General features: G+C 32.9%; 3 protein-coding genes across 11 annotated transcripts; 1 reads left to right on the top strand and 2 right to left on the bottom strand.

Annotated features, from left to right (window-relative positions):
* The first annotated feature begins 1,341 nt into the window (after window positions 1–1,341).
* On the top strand, window positions 1,342–8,200 carry LOC133694611 (E3 ubiquitin-protein ligase JMJ24-like). Of its 8 annotated transcripts, none has more exons than XM_062116199.1 (14): window positions 1,342–1,637; window positions 2,282–2,823; window positions 2,961–3,103; window positions 3,185–3,278; window positions 3,410–3,542; window positions 3,637–3,691; window positions 3,936–4,626; window positions 4,753–5,082; window positions 5,506–5,970; window positions 6,072–6,144; window positions 6,347–6,432; window positions 7,209–7,322; window positions 7,429–7,499; window positions 7,856–8,200. In XM_062116199.1, the coding sequence occupies exons 2-14, from the start codon at window positions 2,284–2,286 to the stop codon at window positions 7,953–7,955; spliced, it is 2,895 nt and encodes a 964-aa protein (XP_061972183.1). In that variant the 5' UTR covers window positions 1,342–1,637; window positions 2,282–2,283; the 3' UTR covers window positions 7,956–8,200. The 8 variants fall into 8 exon arrangements, with proteins under 8 accessions (XP_061972183.1, XP_061972182.1, XP_061972181.1 ...); XM_062116198.1 differs by having other exon boundaries at window positions 3,404–3,542; XM_062116197.1 differs by having other exon boundaries at window positions 3,185–3,284.
* Window positions 8,201–8,307: 107 nt separating this feature from the next.
* Window positions 8,308–9,683, bottom strand: LOC133694613 (psbP domain-containing protein 7, chloroplastic). Its single transcript, XM_062116200.1, has 3 exons — window positions 9,161–9,683; window positions 8,835–9,060; window positions 8,308–8,751 (listed from the first exon to the last, which is right to left on the bottom strand). The coding sequence occupies exons 1-3, from the start codon at window positions 9,483–9,485 to the stop codon at window positions 8,445–8,447; spliced, it is 858 nt and encodes a 285-aa protein (XP_061972184.1). The 5' UTR covers window positions 9,486–9,683; the 3' UTR covers window positions 8,308–8,444.
* A 1,125-nt stretch (window positions 9,684–10,808) lies between these two features.
* On the bottom strand, window positions 10,809–14,363 carry LOC133694729 (zinc finger protein GAI-ASSOCIATED FACTOR 1-like). Of its 2 annotated transcripts, XM_062116408.1 has the most exons (4): window positions 14,142–14,363; window positions 13,857–14,021; window positions 12,686–13,110; window positions 10,809–12,008 (listed from the first exon to the last, which is right to left on the bottom strand). In XM_062116408.1, the coding sequence occupies exons 2-4, from the start codon at window positions 13,926–13,928 to the stop codon at window positions 11,030–11,032; spliced, it is 1,476 nt and encodes a 491-aa protein (XP_061972392.1). In that variant the 5' UTR covers window positions 13,929–14,021; window positions 14,142–14,363; the 3' UTR covers window positions 10,809–11,029. The 2 variants fall into 2 exon arrangements, with proteins under 2 accessions (XP_061972392.1, XP_061972391.1); XM_062116407.1 differs by having other exon boundaries at window positions 12,686–13,082; window positions 13,857–14,362.
* Window positions 14,364–21,707: the final 7,344 nt, after the last annotated feature.

The raw sequence follows: 21,707 nt of genomic DNA, 5'->3' as shown, positions 1-21,707 counted from the left end.
AAAATTATTTTTAATATTAATATATTAAAATAATTTGAAAATATTAAAAAATAATAATTTAAATTAAAAAAATTTAAATTTTTTCTAAAGTATTTTTAAAATACAGAAAAAAACAGGAATTAAATGATAATCATAGTTATTATATTTTATGAAGATTGAGTTAATTATTATTTAAAAAATTAAAATTAATTAATTAATTTAAAAAATTAATTTGTTTTATCAAATTACTAACTTTTTTTTAACTCAATTCATACGGAATTAAACCAAACCAAATTCAATAACTGTGCGTTAAATGGGTTCTTGTTTTATTTTATTATTTATTTATTAATATTTTTTTTATGCTCTTGCCTTATTGGATCTCTTTGTAATTTTTCTATTTATTGACATTAATGGTTGTTTGGTATTCTATGGTCTTTTGTTTATTGCTTTTAGTCTTTGTTTTCGTTTTTTTAAGCTTGGGGGAAAAACATTAGAAACTTGTTTGCTTTTGTTTGACTATTTTTTTTTTGGTTTTTTTTTAAAAACCAAGAACCTTGTTTTTATGGGATAATTGTTAAGACTAACCCTCATGTTTTAATTTTCTTTCTCAATAATAAAACATTAAAGATGTTTTATATATATATATATATATATATATATATATATATATATATATATTACATTAAAATAAAAATCTTTCTACCCAGCTTGTAACGCCAATGAGGTGACAAAGAAGCAACAAAATTTTACAAAATTTTAATTTTTTATTTAAAATTATTTTTTTATCATTTTAATATATATATATTTTTTTAAATAAACTACATCATTATATCCGACTCATTTATTTGATGTATTTTTATTTAGGCACTGCGAATGTGCTATACATTTGTATTTTATTATATGGAAATAAATTATGTCAATTACAATGGATTGAAAAAAGAAAAAATAACATATTTTACCTTTTATTTTAAATATTTGATACTTCATTCAAATGCAGATTTTCTTCGGATTATATACGAGCAGTAACATCTCATATCATTTACCATGTTAATCTATAAGAAAATGTTGAATTTGATTAAACACTCTATAAAAACTAGATTATTTTTATAACATTTTTTATAAAATTTCATCATTAACTTGTTTTTTCTTAAAAAAAACATTGTTTTATTTTATATTGTTTATTTTTTTGGACTGACCCCCTCAAATCGGAAATCATGCACGCAACAAAGCCATGCTGAAAAAGGAAAAAAAAATCAATAATTCAGCCTGTAAAGTATTTTTTGTAATTATGAAAAAAAACAATTGGATTTATTCTCAATAAAAAAGTCTTAAAAAAGAAAAGAAAAGTCAATAACAGAGTTTCAGTTCTGTTGAACTTCATACACAGTAGTCTGAAGTGAACTCTGAACCTTAAAACCAGAACCCGAGAGAGAGAGAGAGAGACAGAGACAGCGAGACAGCAAGGCAAAACAGTAGTACAGTTCTACTGCTGGTGTGTCTGGTCTGTGAAACACAAGCCGTCCACTAAAAAATCTGTTAAAGTCACTCTTCCTTAGCTTATACTATAATGAAGAGCAGTATTTCTCTGGCTCATAACTCTCTTTTCCCTTCTTTATATACATTATTATTTCACCACCAAAAACCCTAGTCTCTCTCAGGTACCCTTTGCTCTTTCCTTCCCTCTTTTTTTTTTTTTTTGTTCTTGATAGTCTTTGCTGATCCGGGGTTGATTGCAATGCTTGATTTCTCACTCCTATTTTTTGGTAAAGAAGCACCCAATTCTTTAATTGGGTCTGGTTTTTCTGATTCTTTTCTTGAATATTGTTTTTCTCTCTCCCTCGAACAATTTCTCAAGTGGAAGCTTTGTTATTGTTATTGTTACTTTGTTTTTTCAATGCGTTCTGTGTTTGGATTGAAAGTTTGGAACATGGGCTATCGATTTATTGACGAATTTTGCTGTGTCTTGCAATGATTTGATGAATTAAGTTAAATTTTGAAACTTGGCAGTGTAGTTTTTTTATTTTTTGTATCTCGCGTTTCTTGCAAATCTATTATGGGAAAATCTTGTTAATTTTAGTAAATCTGTTTTCTTGTGTTGGGGTTTTTCACATGATGATTGCGAATGAATGTCGTGTGTTGGAGCTTTGCAACCTGTGTGGTTTGAATGATTGCTGACTCTGTGGTGTTATGTTGTGACTTGTTCTGGATCTTTTGGTTTGTAATGTTCTATTTCAGATTGGTGTTATGGGCGTACAATTGTTTGTTAAGTGTCTTGTTCTTGTTGAATTTTTCTGTGACACAGCTATGATGGATCACCCACGATCATCCTTGGCTAATGGTGAAGAGAATGGTGGTGGGATTCCTGATGACTTGCGCTGCAAGAGGTCAGATGGGAAACAGTGGAGATGCACTGCAATGTCTATGCCAGATAAAACTGTTTGTGAGAAGCATTATATTCAGGCGAAGAAGAGGGCAGCTAATTCTGCCTTGAGAGCCAGTCTGAAGAAGGCCAAAAGAAGATCGCTGGGTGAAAGAGATATTTACTTGGAGAGCAAGGGTGATGATTTTGATATACCACTTGTGAACATGAAAGTTGAAGAGGAACAACCGTTTTTTGTTCCATCAAAGAGGCATAAGGAGAAAGTACCAAAAAGTCAGTCTCGCTATTCTCCTGAAACACCTATAAGGAGTTTGTCTGGTCGGAATTCTCAAAAACTAAATGATAATTCTCAAAGAGATTTCAAGTTTGAAGAGAATCGGAGGTCATATAAGACGCCTCCTCTTTTAACTATGGATTCATCCAAGAGTATATCACAAAGAAGCTTTGATGCCAGTGCTATGACAGTGAGTGAAATTGAAATCGTACTTGACAGCATGTTTTAAAATGTTGTTGTTATACTGTGCTGTTCATTTATGTTCTGTATGGTTGCTTTCTCTTCTGCTTCAACTTGTAGTTATTGAGATGAACACATTGTTTTCAGGAATACTCTGATGCAAGCACAGATTCTTCTGAAGACATTGGTGGACAAACTTGTCATCAGTGCCGAAGGAATGACAGAAATAGAGTTATTTGGTGTCCCAGATGTGACAAGAGAGGTTTTTGTGATAACTGTATCTCTGAATGGTGAGGGTTGAACTCTGTTGCAAAAATACAGTCATATTTCCAACTTATAAGCTCAGTCAATGATTTATTCAGTACTTCTAGGTACTCTGACATTCCACTGGAAGAAATTGAGAAGGTTTGTCCTGCATGTCGTGGGATCTGCAATTGCAGGAGTTGCTTACGAGGAGATAATATGGTAAAGGTATTTCACTCATGAACTGAAGGGACCATGTTTCTATTATATTGTTAAGTTTCTTATGTATCATGAACAAATAGTAGTGGGATTATCTAATCCATTGAGGATATTTTTTCCCCTATAAGTTGCAGGTGAGAATACGAGAGATACCTGTTCTAGACAAATTGCAATATCTCCACTGCCTATTATCTTCAGTGCTTCCTATAGTTAAGCAGATCCATCATGAACAATGCTTTGAAGTAGAGCTGGAACAGAGGCTGTGTGGTGAGATGCTTTTTATATTTTAGTGGCATATGGAGTTTAGAATGATTTATAAGCTTTTCCCTGTTATGTGACTAACTAGGCATTACTTCTTCAGGAACTGATATAGATCTTGTCCGGGCCAAATTGAATGCCGATGAGCAGATGTGCTGGTATATTAAGTAAACTTGTGCACTGCTTTATCAATTTCTTTTATGTTCTTCTTTACTGTGCATATGAATTGAAGTCAGGACCCTGGTCTTTACTCATCTTATAAAATAATCTTGCAATTTGATGAGTTCAGAAAGCTGAACTATAGCCTGTCTTCTAGATAGGGTTTTTTTGGAAGGTGTATAAGTACAATAGATTCCTCATCATTTCAAGTATTGTTGTTCATTGTAATTTATCATTTTGCAGCAATATATGTAGGATACCAATCATTGATTATCATCGGCATTGTGCAAATTGCTCGTATGATCTGTGCCTCCATTGCTGTCAAGATCTTCGAGGAGCATCAAAACATGGTGTTGGAACTGAAGTGAATGAAAACCAGATTGACAGGAGAATTCAAGACGAAGAGACCCTATCAAAATTTGTGATAGACTCCCGAGGAAGAATAAATTTATCAGATAAGTACCAAGGCTGGAAGGCAAACAATGATGGCAGCATTCCATGCCCTCCAAAGGAGCACGGTGGTTGTAATTACTCATCATTGAACCTAAGCCGTATTTTCAAGATGAATTGGGTAGCAAAACTTGTGAAAAAAGTGGAGGAAATGGTCAGTGGCTGCAAGGTCTATGATGCTGACACTCCACAGAAATCTGGGTTGAGTGATTCCACACTCTGCCAGTATGCTCATAGAGATGATAGTGATGATAATTTCTTATATTGCCCCTTATCTGAAGATATAAAAGTTGATGGGATAAACAAGTTTAGAAAACATTGGGTCAGAGGCGAACCTGTTATTGTGAAGCAGGTATTTGACAGCTCATCCATATCAAGCTGGGATCCAATGGCCATATGGAAAGGGATCCGGGAAACATCAGACGAGAAAATAAAAGATGAAAACAGAACAGTGAAGGCCATAGATTGCTTACACTGGTCTGAGGTGTGTTTTCTCTCACTTTTGCTTATGTTAGGTGTATGGCTCTTCTTTCTTAATAACATCAGTAAATAAATTGTTGTTGTGTTAATCTATTTGATTTCCATGATATATGGTTTTCTGTGTTGGCAGGTTGATATTGAACTTGATCAGTTTATCAGAGGATACTCTGAGGGACGAATCCGGGAAAACGGTTCACTAGAGATGTTGAAGTTGAAGGATTGGCCTTCCCCCAGTGCTTCTGAAGAGTTCTTATTATACCAGAGACCCGAATTTATCAGTAAACTGCCTTTTCTTGAATTCATCCATTCGAGGTTGGGTGTTTTAAATGTTGCTGCAAAGTTGCCCCATTACTCTTTGCAGAATGATGTAGGACCTAAGATTTGTATATCATATGGGAGCCATGAGGAACTCGGTGTGGGCAATTCTGTAATAAATCTTCATTTCAAAATGCGTGACATGGTATGTTTTATTTGTTATTACATTGATATTGTGACACTTTCTACTCGCATGTATTGCTGTTCCTTCTTGAAATTCATGTTAGAAGATTTAAACTATAGGTCCTAGATTGAAATTTAGCATTTGTATACAAACTTTGAATTAAAATATACACATGAGGTGTTTTAGAACTGAAATCTTTTTAATCCCATTGAGATCCTAAATTCAATCTACATGGTTCACAAATAAATTCTTCATATCTCTAACATTGGGTTGAACAAGTATTTTACAAATTCGGTTGGCTTCCAGTGCAACAAGTGCAGCTGTGGCCATGCCCTGTACAGAGAGCCAACATGTAATATTAAGTGGCTGTTTATTTGTTTTTTCTGAACAATCTCACTTGTCTAAGTTGTCTAATATGGACTGGCATTGCTGAGGCATGGGCAGGTATACTTATTGGTGCATACATGTGAAGCAAAGGCAAAACATTGCCAGGAGAATGGCTCATTTGACCCAGAAAAGAGCTTGGAGGAGGGAAGGTTGCCTGATATATCACTTGGTGGGCGTAATATACAAGATGAAGTGAAGACAGCTGCAGAAAAGAATGAGAAAATGGAGGATCAAGGGGTTGATAATACCACTAGCATTGAAGAGCTTGAGAGAATTGAAGATCAAGGAGCTGAAAGAACCACCAGTGTTCCAGAGGTTGAGAGAACAGAAACCATCAGAATGGAAGAGGTTGAGGGAATGGAGGGTCAGCAGTTGAGGAAAAATCATGATGATATCCCTGTAGAGATTCACACAGGAGTTAGTTGGGATGTCTTTCGTCGGCAGGATGTTCCTAAGTTAACTGACTATTTGCGAACACGCTGTGAGGACCTTTGGAAGCCTGACAACGTAGTGTATGATTTTGTAAGTTGACCTAGTTATCTTTGGAAATGTACCCTATATTTTAATCAAGACAAATGGCTTCTATAACTTGCATGCTGCTGATCTTATTAATGGGATCTCAGGCCACACGTCCCCTTTATGATGGAACAGTTTTCCTAAATGGGTTTCATAAGAGACGATTGAAAGAAGAATTTGGTGAGTAACAATAGCATTTCTTAGTTTTCAAAATAGATAAAATGGATCAGATTTAGCAGGAGTCAGTTATTCCTGCTTGTTTTTAGTTTTTCTGTTGACATAGTCAGGTATCCGAGCTTCTACTTTGTTAGCATAGACCTTCCTATTGTTTATTTTGTTCATGAGCAGGGTATCTGACTTTCCTGATATTTTTCTTCCTCAGGAGTTGAACCATGGTCATTTGAACAGCACCTGGGGCAAGCTGTATTCATCCCAGCTGGCTGCCCTTTCCAAGTGAGGAATCTTCAGGCAAGTTTGTTGCAATTAATTGGATTCTGAATTCTGATAAATATATGACTCGGTAACTTCTAAGTGTAAAACAATCTTAAAACATCTAAACTACAATGATGAAAATATATATTTTATTTTTCAAATGGTTGGATATTAATTGATATCCTCAATATAAATGGTTTTGTGATTTTCCCAAATTAGACCAAGGTTCATTCACACCTTTTTTCTTGGAACCAGCATTGGTCTGTTTCCAAAGTTGCAACATGTTCATCCTTTATCCATTAAAAGTAAAAAAAGAATAGAAGTTTCATCCTTGAGGAGATGATTTTATTTGTGGTTTCCAAATAATGTTGCTGCCATGGGGCTACTTCTACTCTTCGCAGATGAATATTTTAGGCCTTCAGGTTAGGGACATATTTATCATCGAACAATGGGATAAAAAAAGGTGCTTTAGTAGTTTGGAGGACAGGCATATGCTATAGAAAACAACACTTGTGAACAGCCAGTAGTTGTTGCTTTTCTTTCCTTCTTTTCTTCTTTTAAAGTCAAGTACTGCCTGATTTTAAAAGTCTTATAAAAATCAGTTTCCTGGACTGAAGTATTTAGAGATCGTTATGTTTAGAGTGGTTCCAGAAGCTTTTGCTTTTATTTCCTATTCTTCTGTTAATTGTGATTTTTGTAATTCTTGAATTAGTTTTGATATAGATCTGTCTAAATTGTTGACATGGTTAATTCAGAATTAATTAAATTCTGCATTATAATTATTTCTTTGTTTTCTTCTTGTAAATTTGTAGTCCAATGTTCAGTTGGGTCTTGATTTCTTATCTCCTGAAAGTTTGGGGGTGGCTTCTAGACTGGCAGCAGAAATTCGCTGTCTTCCAAATGAACATGAACTTCAAGTTTTGGAGGTAAGAATACAGAAACTTTCCTCGAAAATTGAATGCCTCCTTTTCCTTGAAATTCTTTTGTTCTCCTATCAATGATTTCTTTATCTTCTATTTGGTTTTGATACAGGTGGGTAAGATGTCACTCTATGCTGCTAGTTCAGCCATTAAAGAAGTCCAGAAATTGGTGCTTGATCCTAAGTAAGCAAAACACCTTGACTTTCATTCCACCGCTTACTTATTGTCTGTGTTTTGAAATCTTTAATCTGATTTTTGTGATGAGAAATAGAAGTGAAATTAACATCTGATGCATTGGCCTTGTGGACCTGTAGCATCACACATATCCCAGTTAGGGGTTAACATTAGGAGTAAGGTTTGAAACAAGACCGTGGAGTGCACTTATATCTAGCTTATTTTCCTTGCCTATGACCTAGCCAACCTTTTGGGCGATTCTTGTTGTATTTTTTTGGAGATTTTTGCACATATATAGAATAGTTGCCTTCTCCCATCCCTTTATCTGTTTACTGGGATTGTAAGATTTATAATTTTTTTTGCAGGCTTGGAGCAGAAATTGGATTCGAGGATCCTAATTTAACTGCAGCAGTTTCTGAGCACTTGAAGAAGGTTGCTAAGCCAAGACAGATAAGTTGCGCTTAAATTAGTGTACATCATTAGTGATTTAGATATAGAAAAATAATTTTTTAAGTGGCTGAGATGCTGCCTGAGGGAATTTAAATGTATAAATGTAAATTATGTTTTGACAGATTATGGCAGTTGTAATATGCAAAGTTGAAGTAAAAGCTAACTAGTTTTAGGTCATTTCTGTTTGATTGATGTTTTGGATTGTTGACTTTTTACTCTTATCATATCTGATATTGAAATTCAAGTAACTTTGGTCTTAAGGTTTCCCTCAACTTCATTGACCCGCGGCAGATGAATTCAGTTGCGAGTAAAAATTTCAGTTTGCCGCAACAGTAATTTAGCATGACTTGCGTACTTTTGAAGTCAATAGCATAAAGTATAATCTTATTTTTTTCTGTTAAACTGTGTAATAATGCTCCAGGACTAGCTGCCTTAAAATAAGATTTCAGGAGAATACAAACTTCAAAATGTCTGTTCTTGCTCCTGTGCTTTTTTTTTTCTTTATCAAGAGATGATACTAAATGAATCTGCTATCCTATAGAAGTCTGCCTTCACATTTGGCCATGCAGATTCCGGTGCTTGTGCATTCAAGGTGTATAATCTACCACCGCGAGCACAACAAACTGCTAGATTATGCCGGTGAAATGCGGGGCTTTCAACTCTGAATTCCAGCTTGTAGTAATTAACTTTCCTCAGAGAGTCCTCTCTTAAACTTGATTCGGTCAAAGTACCTTTCACGTCGAGGCGTGATCCTGTGATTGTCCGGACCACAGCTTCTCCCACCTCCTTAGGCCCTCCAAATGCTTCAATCCTACAAAATTCATAAATGAACCTTCATTACGTGTTCTATTTTTTGAAAGCTTGGATCTTATTATCAGTTTTCTAGGTACTCACGAGAAGTCAGGAGGGACTTGTGAGACAATGACACTAACATTGAGTTCACCACTTGAACCTGGGGGGCCAAATGCAACAACCGGTTCATTCACATTCTTGCGCCGCCCATCACTAGATTTCCCATTATTCAGTGGAGGTGGATCGAGTGATCTCTCATATTCTGTCTTCTCAGCTGCACGATAAAGCAGCCTTTGGTCTCCAACCCAAGTTGCAGGGTATATGAATTCTGCTCTCAAAAGGCACTCATAGTATTAGAAGAACGTATCTATCCTATAGGTGCCAAGAAATCACGTTAAACAAATTCACATAACAGAGGACTCACTAACCAAATCCTTCATTTGTCTCAATGCATCGGCTATACCCTCCAATTGGATAAAGCACATCAAGCTTAACATTTCGACCGCTTTCCGGTGATAATCCAAGAAGAAAACTGGTAATCCCACCAAAATTTGCACCAACAGCCACCAGAGAAGCTGAACCAACACCAACAAGTAGACGACGCTGAAAAGTCGATGCCAGAGGTGCAAACTGTTCGGCTGGAGGCCTAGGCACCTCTGGGAAACTCTCCTTCCTATCCCCAGATGAATGAGTCATGTAAATCTTTTGGATGGAGGCATTTTTGCATGCTAGAAAGTGATGTTGCAATGCCATGGTCTATGCTTTTCCAGCTGTGTAGCACCCTAGCTAGCTTAAAGTCGCTCACATAACCTTTTGGACTTGCCAACTGTTATTTGATCTAGGGTGGTGCAGTTTTAGGCTCTTGGAGAGAGGCACAAAGGGGAGGAGGGACTTGCCCTTCGACAGTGATAATGCTATCTGATTTTCGGTGGTTCTCATTTTCTTGTTCACAAGGAATGCTTGGAGCCATACAAATTTCCCCGTCCAGCCTCCAGCGCGTGAAAGATGCTATTGAGTGTGGACCTATGGTGGTGCCCTGGCTCATGCATAAAGTAGCTATTCTCGTCATGGAAAGTCGAAACCCTTTTGTGGGCTCAGTCAATTCCATACGCTAAAAGTTTGGTCTGGGCCATTGCATGTCACAGTCCAGCTCGGCTGACTTTTCGTGGTATCTTGGGTCTAATGCGACGTGTCCAATAGTTAAAAACTTTCCACTTCGATTGAATGCCTTACCTTCAACGATTTGACGAAGAGAAGCGTCTTTTTCCCCTTTTTTTTCAGTAGTGGTATTCAACATCGTTATTCAATCAATTAATTTAATTTGATTTTTAAAAAAATTAAAAAAATATTATTTTAATCTTTTTAAAAAACAGGTTTTAATTAGATGCTAGATTAATTTAAATTTTTGATTGAGTTATAAGTGGTGAATTTTTTTTATTTTTATAAAACCTCTTATTAAGTTCTAAATTAATTGGTTCCACTCGGATTTAATAGCTAGTAATTCAATTATATATACATTTAAATTGATATAAAATATTTTTATCAATCATACTCGATAAATCAAATTTTCTATATATATATATATATATATATATATGAACTCAATCAAATCCAGAGGTCAATTTTCAGAATTGAACATGAACTTTGAATTCAAAACTCTTACAAGTCTTCTAGCTACAATTTTCAGCGAAGCCACATGCCCTGTTTTTCGAACATCAATTACAAATCTATTTTAATTAGGCCTTACCATAACTAGTTGATATATAATGTGAGATTGGGAGTATTTTTTTTAGAAGTGTACTTTCTTTATTAAAAATGCATAAAACTGATTTTTTATATATAATTTTTAATATTATTACATTAAAATTATTGAAAAACATTTTAAAAAGATCAATTTAATATTTTTTTAAAATAAAAAACAGTGTAAAAAATACTTTAAAAGCTAATTAAACAAACAAAAAAACCCACCGATGATGTTTAACCTAAAAAAATATAATGATGGGTCACACACCGAATATTCGAGTCGGTACACAAGTCACATGATAGAAAAAACTTGGGAGTGAGAGATCGAAGAGCTTTAGAAAGAAAATCTATGTGATCTTCTACTCATATTGAAGTCGCTAATGGTGGGCCAAAAACCCTCAAAACCTTGCTTGCTCTTTAGCAAAACAGTTGAGGTTCTTCCCTGGCTGATACAATTAACTTGAAGAAAAAGAAGTGATGATAGAAATCATTACAGGGACTATAGCTATAGAGGTAGAAGAAAAGGAAATTGTGTAGAGTATTTTCTTAATTTTTCAAACATCCCACAAGGGTTTCTCTAGTGCTGCTGCATGTTGCTGCTCAAAGTGGTTCAACCCTTGCATCCTTGGATGACTAATTCCTCTACTGAACTCCATTTCTTGATGATTATGTTGGTCATGAAGATTCCTTTGCCTAGAGCCTCCTATCCCCAAGAAATCAACAGTCATCATGTCCCCGCTAAATCTTGATAAACCACTTGGATTAGCTCCACTTGTTGGACTACTCAAACCAGGGCTTGAATTTGCACCTTGAAAAGCATTCTCATTGTTGCTGCTAGCATGCTCCATAGTCTTGAATAATGCATTGTTTTGATCCAAAACTGCACTAAACATCCCCATATCATTCAGCACAGAGTTCCCAACACCACCGTTTGAGTTGAAAAACTGGTTAGCATATCCGTCATCACCACCTATCACATGTGATTGGTCATTTTGGGCATGCATTGAACCAAATGTTGGGGGTGCCATGCTTGTAACAAAGCTCTTTTGCATCATGGGAGAGCTCACATTGTTACTGCTTGCAGTTGCACCCATTTGAGCTGCTTTTTGCAACAAAGCTGTAGCTGACATTGATGCCGAGCCAGCTAAATTATGATGACCATTTCCTTCAAAGATTGCTGATGAATTTGCATTCATCTGAAGGGCCGAGGAAGAATTGAATGGCATGCTTCTTGAACCACCAAAAAGGCTTGCGGTGGTACTTGAAAACATGCTTCCTGATGAGGGTTTAGGTGGCATTGGCATGAGTGCTTGGGGTAAGGACAGTGAGTTTTTGGTGTCTAGATGGCTAAAATTAGACATCATGGCAGATTGACTTGGAGGATTATTGTTGATGGCCATGGAGGAGGGTATGAGGCTGGAGATTTGGCCTTGTATGTTTGGTTCCATGTTGGGCATTAGTCCTTGATTCACTTTGTTATTTTCTTCAGCTAGGGCATCACAGAAAGCCCTGTGAGTGATGAAGCTATCCCTCCTGCGTGCTCAAACAACTAACTATCAAACCCTAATTAAAAAAACTAAACATTTTTACATATAAAAATGCTGTGAGAAAGAGATAGAGAGAGACCCTCTACCTCAATGGTAATGTAATTGAATTAGTCTTGTTAAACATTAATATGATGATCACGACAACTATATTTATTCTGAATAACTAAGCCTAATGAAAGCTTAATTAAAAGCATGATTGGGACTTTTGGATAAAATAATGATTTCATAATTGCATATAGTCAAATAAAGACTTGAAGCAAAGCTAGGAGTGCTGTCGAGGTACAGATCTCCTATTAATCAACAAGCCACTATATTTATATATAAAACAAAGTGGTCCCACATCATGACCAATCAATGTGCCTAACCTACCATTAACCATCATCATCTTGCATGCACAGACAAGTACTATACAAGTATCGTCTCTAACTAATTCATTTTTTTGAGAAATTAATTATTAATTAAGTAGAAATTAAGTAATATATCAGGTTGTATTAAGCTAGTGTCTAGAAATTTCGAGAGATAAAGATATGAATATAAAATAAATATTTTTAAAACAGTTTTAAAATGAATTTCAGAACAGTTCTTTCTGTTTCTGTTTTCATTTTTTTTTTATCTTGAAATGATAAATAATCGCTATCTTAGTGATCAATGCAAAGTACAAACCTGGAGAAGATGGTTCCACAATCACATTTGTATTCCTTAGTGCCACAAGTCTTGACATGAGCTTTCCAATCCGACTGGACAGCATATTTCTTTGAGCATTTGTCACATTTCCATTTCTTTTCGCCATGTTTTCGATAAAAATGCTTCTTAATTCCTGTGAGATCACCTAATGCTCTAGCCGGATTGTGATGAACACATGAAGGTTCTGGACAAATATAAACCCTTTTTCGAATTTCACCACTTGCTCTTTGCTTTAGCTTCCATGGTAGATTATGGCCCCGCCGATGCAATTGAAGATTCTGGTCCCTTTGGAACCCCTTGTTGCAAATCTCACATACAAATCGATTTGTAGCCATAAGAGTTTTTGGTGATAGAGCAATAACATCAGCACTAGGGTCTGCCACATATTTCATGTAAAAATAACTCTGTGATCAGAATATATATATATATATATATTTTTGTCAAATTTCATAATTATATAAAAGGGTAATAGTAATTTCAACAAACTAGCTATATGTTAAGTACAATTACTGCCGTATCATGTTTTTAATTAGTTTGTGATAGCAATAATAATCATACTAATAGGCACAAAACTTGTAGCTAGCTTGTTCTTGGCACACGCACTCATATCTATATGATGGTGAGCCTGTATGTTTTTTGGTTAGATTGTTGATCCATGGAGACTAAAGAATCATCAGTGCAGCAGAACCAAGAGAGAGATGGGGAGAGAAAGAGTGAGGAGACTAAAGATATATATATTCCATGAAGGAATATATGTTTTCCTTTTGCCTGAAACAGTTAAAAAAACAAGACAGAATTAAAAAGGAGCTAGCAAGGCAAAGCAACAGTCCAATGCAATGATTGAGATCCTAGCCAGTAATTCAACCACTTACAAACCAATAATTCTAATTTTTTTGAAACCCAAATAGCCATAGAAGAAGAAAAAAAAAGAAAAGAAACCATGAACTATCAAAAAGAAGCTCATAGTCCATAAGCATACAAAAAACCAACAACAATTTAGAGCTCATCAGATCTTCAAGGCTGCTATATATTGTAAATTAAAGACCATATTACTTAACTAGAAAAGGGTTAAAACTAAATCAAGAAACAGAACATTATATATATTTTCTTTTAAGAAATCAATACATAGCAGAAGTGTATATCTACATACCAGGATTTCCAGGCATATTTCTTTTCTTCTTGAGTGGAGGCTGCTGCAGCTGTTGAGTAATAGTGGAGCCATTGCTGTTAGTAGCAGTAACAGTGCTTGAAGCTAAGGATTTTAAGTGAACTTCATCCCCACAACCTCCAGAAGAGAAGCTGCCAGTGCCATCACCTGTGGTGTTTGACATTGAAGGAAGGAAAAAGAAATATGATAAAAAGAAAGGGAATTAATCCTTTTTTTTTGAAGATTTAAACCTTAATTCTTGTCTTTCTTTCTTTCTCTTTTACTCACCAAACTTCCTTGTTTTCTTTCTCTCTTGTAATTTGCTTGTTTTTGGTAGAAGATGTGTTGTTTAGTGCTTAAAAATAAACAAAAACAAAAGCATGGAAGTTGGAGATTTGTTTGTAACTTAGAGGAAGACAAAAACCAGGAAACTCTCCTTCATTTCTGGTAAAAAAGAAGAGATAGTGAACAGGCTTTGTTACAAGGAGAGAACAGAAGAAGAAGAAGCAGATCTTCTTTGGAGGCATCTTATAAATATATATTATTGTTGTTCTTTTTCTTGCCCCTAGCTTTGTTGAATATTTAGGTTGTTGCCCTTACTCAATAATATTTAAATCTTGAAAGATTCATTTTGTATAGTATATATTACGGTCAAACACATCCACACAATTTCTTCTTCTTTTTGTAATTGATATTTCTTTCTTTCTAATTATCCTTTGAATTCTTAATTTCCTCCTTAAATATGTGAGTGAAACTTGTTTTTAATTTTTTGAGATCATCTTTAGGGTGTGTTTGGACCACATTCCCTTGAATTTTGAAAAATTATCTTTTTTTTGTTTAAAATAATTTTTTTATATTTTCAGATCGTTTTAATGTGCCAATGTTAAAAATAATTTTAAAAAAATAAAAAAATTTTATTTTGATATATTTCTAAATAAAAAATATTTTGAATTGCCACCTCTACCGCAATCTCAAACACACCTATGAAACACAATCATTAACGTATTGTAATTGCATTTACAAGTGTAATTTCCATAATTTTAGAAATGAAACACATTAATATCTATAAATAATTAAGCTCTTATACAGTGGTGAATGAAAGGAATTGATAACCAAATATATTTAATTTAATAGTTGTAAAGTAATTTACTTACTAATTTAGAAGTTGAAGACTTGAAGCTATTTAATCACATAATTAACGTAATGTTTAATATAGTATAAAGTATTTTAAATTTGGTTGGTAAGGGAGTATGCTTTCCATATTATCATCCCGGATTTAAATTCTGAAAATAATTATAATAAAATATATTTTTTAAAAATACAGTGGTTTAGATACAAATAACTTGTTTAAATCTAATAAAAAATCTAATCTTGATATATAAAAATTAATTCTAAATTATTCTCTTAGCGTGAGTAAAACATTCATATAAAAGTTTAGTGTTTGTAAGATTTCATGATACATAAATTATTTAAATAACAAATAACATTAAGATATTTCTCGGATGCTTAATATATGTATATTCCACAGTATTATTTTGAATTTGAATTTAAATAAATTTAAAGAAAGGTATATTAATATATTAGTAATTTGAATATGAATCATCGTTTGTGTAGATGTAGTAATTCTCATCAAATTCCGGGGTAGTTTTGGTATTTAACATGTGTGTGCCCCGCTAACGAATTTATTTTTGGGCATCGTGACGGCCTCCGATTGAAATCTTGTCTCTTTGTGCTGATATTTCTACAAAAGTAATTTTATCCCAAGACTGCCCTCCCATGCATTCAAAACCACATAATTGCCACCACAGAAAAAGCCGGCAAGAGCAGTGAAATCACCAAAATAGCCTCATCAGTCACGGGTGGCCAATTGGCACTGATCAAATCCTTCTCGAAAAGGACCCAACAATGATTCAAAAAAAATTCTCCCCATTCACGTGCATGGCTGTACCTGAACGATATTTCATGCAAAAGCAGGGGGTAGATTTGTCCAAGAAAAAGTGTTTCTCAAAGGATGATGGGACGGTGAGATGTGCCTCTGTGGCTAAGAAATTTGATTAATTAAGGAGAGATTTTCATTTCATTAACAAATTTGGCCTGCAGGGGAGAGAGAGAGAGATTAATAAAAAAGTAAATAGATTTTGGTACAATTAATAACGCGTTTAGTGATAATATTTTGAATTAGAAACCAGCCAGCTCCGTGATGTTGATTTGTGAGAGACAAGCGAGTTTGCTTTCAATGTGATGTGATGAAAGAAATTTCCATAAATATGTTGTTTGAAATTAAATGATTAGCTTAAAACTCACTCCAAGAGGTTTTATTTTTTTTACATGAAACCCAACACTTTTAAAATCACCTTGCATGTTAAGTCATCTAGATTTCTTAATTTGTAGATATTATCCTTGAGTTTAATCTTGAGATGAAATCTCAAGGAGGAGCTTCATTGTTCTAATTAACAATGTTTTCATCTCTTTTGTTTCGAGAAAGTAATAGATGTTACTTTGATAATATTTTTAGAGATAAAAAATAAGATTTTGAATTTGAATCTTATCTATTTTTTTTAAAAAAAAACTTAAAAATAAATTACATCCATACCTACACTACCTTAAGATCCCAGGATATAATTTGTATTATTTTTTAATATATCCCCTCAAGTGAAAGTTATTTGAGCTTAAAACTTATACATACCTACACTACCTTACATTTAATTTTTATTAAATTGAAAGAGGGTGGTGAGATTCGAACTCGTAACTAGCTACTTGGTTAATAAAGCTTTGATATCATGTCAAATGACCTTCTTATCTAAATATTTAAGCTGTTATGGAAAGTCTCAAGATATAATTTATATTATTCTCATGTATAGACGCGTAATGATATAAAAAAGGAGTGAAATAGTTGTGGGATGTCTCCAAAAAATTATAACTAATACCCCATGAGTCTTGAGCTTTAATTTATACGAAAAGGATGCCTCACATGCATGGAAGGAATATATAATCAAGATGGTTTTCCACGGAGATTACCCATCCTTTCAATGTTCAACCTTTGTTTAGTCACCATCGTTGGCTTGAATCTTGTTGGCAGTGATGCATATAAGCAGAACTGAGACTCGCTAGTTAATCACAGCTGCCTTGCCCGCTGGACTCTTCAATGGCTCCCTTTTTGTACACCTTTTGGCAGAAAGAAGTAACTATTTTTAACCCTCTTTATCTCTGTGTTTTTACTTTTGAGGAGTATTGTACGTAGCCAAAGCAATGTGCATGGTGATGGGACTTTTGCATGGCTGACTATTTGGTATTGTAAACATGTGAAGTCTTGTTGGGTATAATTTGTTGGTATCTGCCTTTTTCTAATTACCATCAATGTGGAGTAAAAAAAAAAACATGAAATCAAGGGCAAAGCGATTTGTGTCGCAATATGAAAATATTCACATGGTAATACGTTTTAATGAAAAGTTATTAAAACCAACATGATTAGATTTTGAGTCTCAAGTTAAGTGTTTATTCATGACGTCAATTAAAATAATTTCATTTTAACTTTATAAATTAAGTTAATTAGATCAAATTAAGTTAATTTCAAGTTGATTTTTTTAAACTTATCCAATATCATACTTGATGACTATGATCTTTACGAGCAACTAGCCCTAAAGAGGCAGTTGAGAAAAGGGTAAAAAGAACTCCAAAAAGAGGATGTATTATGGATTGTTGATATGGAGTACTGGGCAAGTGAGAAAGAGAAAATAAATATTAATGAAGCCTAGAGAACTTCATTTAATTAATCGAGTAAGTGAGTTTTGAAGGCATATATATTCTGATAACAACAAAGTTACATTACAATGCATGAATATGCAACATTAGAAAGCTGAAAGATTCAAAGTTAAATTAAATGATATAATTAGTGTTTGATTTCAATTTAATATTTTTTTTATTCAAATAGGATTATTATAATTAACCATTTTTAAAAAAGGATCAGTCTTACACAAGCAGCTAGTGTTCCTCAATCTCATTTTGGACAAATTAAAAAACATATGTTATCAGCTTTTGGATGTAGCTGTCCTTTTTGTTCTTGTAGGTAATACTCATTTGTTTTTTTTTTTTATATATAAAACTATTAATATATTTGGATTCATCATTCAGAAATCATAACCAGCATCTTATGGTACTTCCATTGGTTTTTACCAGCATATAAATTTATTGCTGGGTGATTAATTAAGCTTCGTAACATAGTTAATGTTCAACATTTTTCTCGACTTCAAAGTCATGTTTTCGTAGTTAGTGTTTCAGAATAGAAAATACAAATATATAAAAAACAAAAACATAGTTAAAGATACAGAGAAGAAACATAAAATAATTTCTATAATTTTAAAATGAATTTATATTTTTTCACAACATGAAGGATCGAAATAAACGTGTTTTTTCTATCTCTATTATCTCCATTGTCTCCATTTTTTTTTTCTAATGCATTAACTAAAGCTACTCAAAATATTGTTTTAATGGTCAAAGAGATTTAAAAAAAAACCATAAAAAAATTGATCTAATAATATTTTTTTATTTTCGAAACCGAATAAAAATAAACATTTTTTTAGTTCGAGTTTGGTTATAAATCTGTAGTAGAACATAATTCATTATATTTGTTGTTGGTTTTTTCCATGGTTAATTTCTACTGTGCAATACAGGGCACTGAGATATCTCTTGATGTAAATCTTTTATTTGCTAATATAAGAAGAGGTTTCGTAACTTCAAAACACAATTTCAACAACCACTTGCTCAAAAGCATTTACCTTCCACATTAATTTAAAAATAAAATACGATGTCCATCTTTAAAAAAAAAAAAAACTAGGATCATGATTTGTTGCCAAAAACCTTGGTTAGATTAAAAATGAAAGATCTTAAACTCCATTAGGTGGATTTTGAAGTTAATTAGGTGCCATTATATCTTGTGATACATCAAAAGATCAAATCAAAACAATAAAATATCTATAAATTAATGATCTTATGTTAATATATAGTCATGCATCAATTATACTTTATCTTTATACATGATTGTTATTGTAATGTGCTATATGTCTACCTGATCTAGATCATTAGTTGACAAATTTATTACTTAATTAGTATATATGTCTCACCAATAATTATTAATTTAATATTTCTCTTGCATCCAATACACTCACTCTTTCTTTATTTTGCTGCTCAGGATATTGAAGCAAGAACTTGATTCTTAAGTAGTTTAGAATAAAGCAAAAAACAAAGGAGGAGATTAAACCTCTTTGATTAGAAGAAAAGCAGTGGGTATTTGAGATTATGATAGTTTATGCTTTTAAATATGTTTTATTTGGAAAAAAAATATTAAATTGATTTTTTTTAATTATTTTGATTTAATGATATATATATATATATATATATATATATTTGTATTTTAATATATTTTTAAGTAAAAATTTATTACTTTCATAACAATAAAAATTCAGTTCAATTATATTTTCTTCAAATATTAGTTGCATGGCACCCATCAAATAAACATGAAAGCTACCTTCCACTTGCATTGATTCACACACACACACACACACACACACATATATATACACAAACTATAAGTTAAAGAAGAGAAGCAAGCGGGAAACAACAAGGAGGAGACAGAACCTGGAATAATGAAACAGGGGGCTAAAATCTAAAAATTAATATGGTCACAATTATATGCAGTACTTCTACAGTAGTGATCAATGGCCTTAATTAATTAATTATTTGATAATCTCTTAATTTAATGTTTATTTTACTATATAATGTGTTTGAATCATGCATGCATGACAAGGAATTGCATGGATAACATCGATGATTGATAACGATGTGTATGAATTGATCAAATTCCCATGTAAAATAGAGGAAGTAATTACAAGTCTTCATTTTTCTCCATTGATGTTAAAATAATATTCAATTGAGGCCACTTGCTTTCTTACAAGAACAAAATGCAGGTTGTCTTAACATTAATAATTATGTCCTTTTCCTAAACCTGTAAAACTGAGGATAACATTGTTTTGGTAATTGCATTTAATTTTCTTATGTCGTCGTAATCGTAATCATGGTTAATTTTGAAAGTATTTAATTAATCAATGCACGGTATTATATATAATTTTATATGAATTTTACTGTAAATTTTCTTTTAAAATACTAATAAAAAAAGTTATAATTTACAGTTATTTCTTTTTTTCTTAAAATTAAACTTAGAAATTAATTAAGGCAAAACACAGACTCTAGTCACGAGTTAATATGCATATCCAAGGACATGACAAAGAAGATCAACCTTGATTACTTGAGTAAAAGTTCAATCATTTTTAACCCCTAAAAGAAAAAGATGCATTCATCATTAGACATAAAGAAGCTTTGCGTAATGGATTAATCATGATTGTTAGTGGAATCATTTATTAAACCTGTAAAAAACCACACACACTATAAATTATATAGATATATATATCCTTTTTTTCCTTCAATTTGAACATGAACACACACAAAAATGTGAAACACTAATCTTGATTAATGATCTTAATTTCATGAAATCATTAAAGCATGCAATGTATCAGGACACATGGACTGATGAACATGAAACAGAAATGGCGACACCTATTTCAACAAGAAAGTACAATTTTTTCTCCTATAATCATAACCAAGTTGAACGTTTACTTTTTTTCATCAGGAGAATCTCCCGCGCTCGGTTGATGTTGCAAGATAGAAAAAACATGTAAAAGCACATTTTTTGAGATGACAATAACATAGATATATAATAAAATTTGTTTATTTTATATATATATATATATATATATATATATATATATTAGCTATTTCTCTTTTTTTTTTTGTTTTTTTTTTAATATCACTAGAAGGAAAGCCACCCTTCATGATTGTACAAACATGAATGATTGAAGTGACAAATTAATTTCATTAAATAATCCACGGACGTAGCTTGACATATATATATCACACATTTTCCCTTTCTTTTTTAACCTATGGTTATGACTTCTCAAAACCAAGATGGATTTGCCAATAAAAAGGATTAATTAACTATCAACTTCCTAAGAAGTTTAGTGAACTTTCACTTTACCTTGAGCTTTTGGGTTAGACTATTGTTTTCAAGTTGACAGTGAAAAGGCTACTTTTAAGCAAAACCCTAGATTCTATTGTCTAGAGATGGGCAGAGAATGGGCACCACTTTCAAAAATACAAATGTTTTCAAAAAATAATGCTAACAAAAGCTAATATGCTTTTAAAGAATCCATCATCATAACAATAATCAACTCCCACAAGTTTGGGTCTATTTAAAAAAAAAAACTTGATACAATGGGATTGAGATTCTACATTTTTTTGTCTTAATTATAATTTTAAAAAATTTTAACTAAGAAATATATTATAGTTCTATACAAATCCCATTAAAAATTTTATTGGAATCTTGGTTTTTTTTAAAAAAATAAAATATTTTTTCTTTAAATCGTAACCATAAAAACAATCATAATATCAAAGAAACACTTAAAAAATGTACACACAAGTAGGTCCATCCAACTCACTTGTACACTTTCTGTTTTGTTGATTACCTTTTCTGTATATGTTCACATGAAAATCCCTTGAACAAAGAGGATTGATTAAGAAATGGAATGGAGCGTGAAGCAAGCATATAATGAACTATATTTGTCACCTTGTCTACCTTGTTACTCGCAAGAAAGAATTACCCTTGATGGAAGTTGCTTGATCATGGAGGCCATGAAAGCAAGTGATCTAGCAGGCACTAGTTGGAGAAAAAGAGAAAGTTGAAGACCTTTTCAGTCCTTTATAACTCACTGAAATTTCGTCGAAATGTTGAAATCTTGACTCCAT

The sequence above is a fragment of the Populus nigra genome, chromosome 5 (genome assembly GCF_951802175.1).
Source record: "Populus nigra chromosome 5, ddPopNigr1.1, whole genome shotgun sequence".
Classification (NCBI taxonomy): domain Eukaryota; kingdom Viridiplantae; phylum Streptophyta; class Magnoliopsida; order Malpighiales; family Salicaceae; genus Populus; species Populus nigra.
Note: the sequence above shows the minus strand (reverse complement) of the source record. Positions and strands in the feature narration are given on the sequence as shown.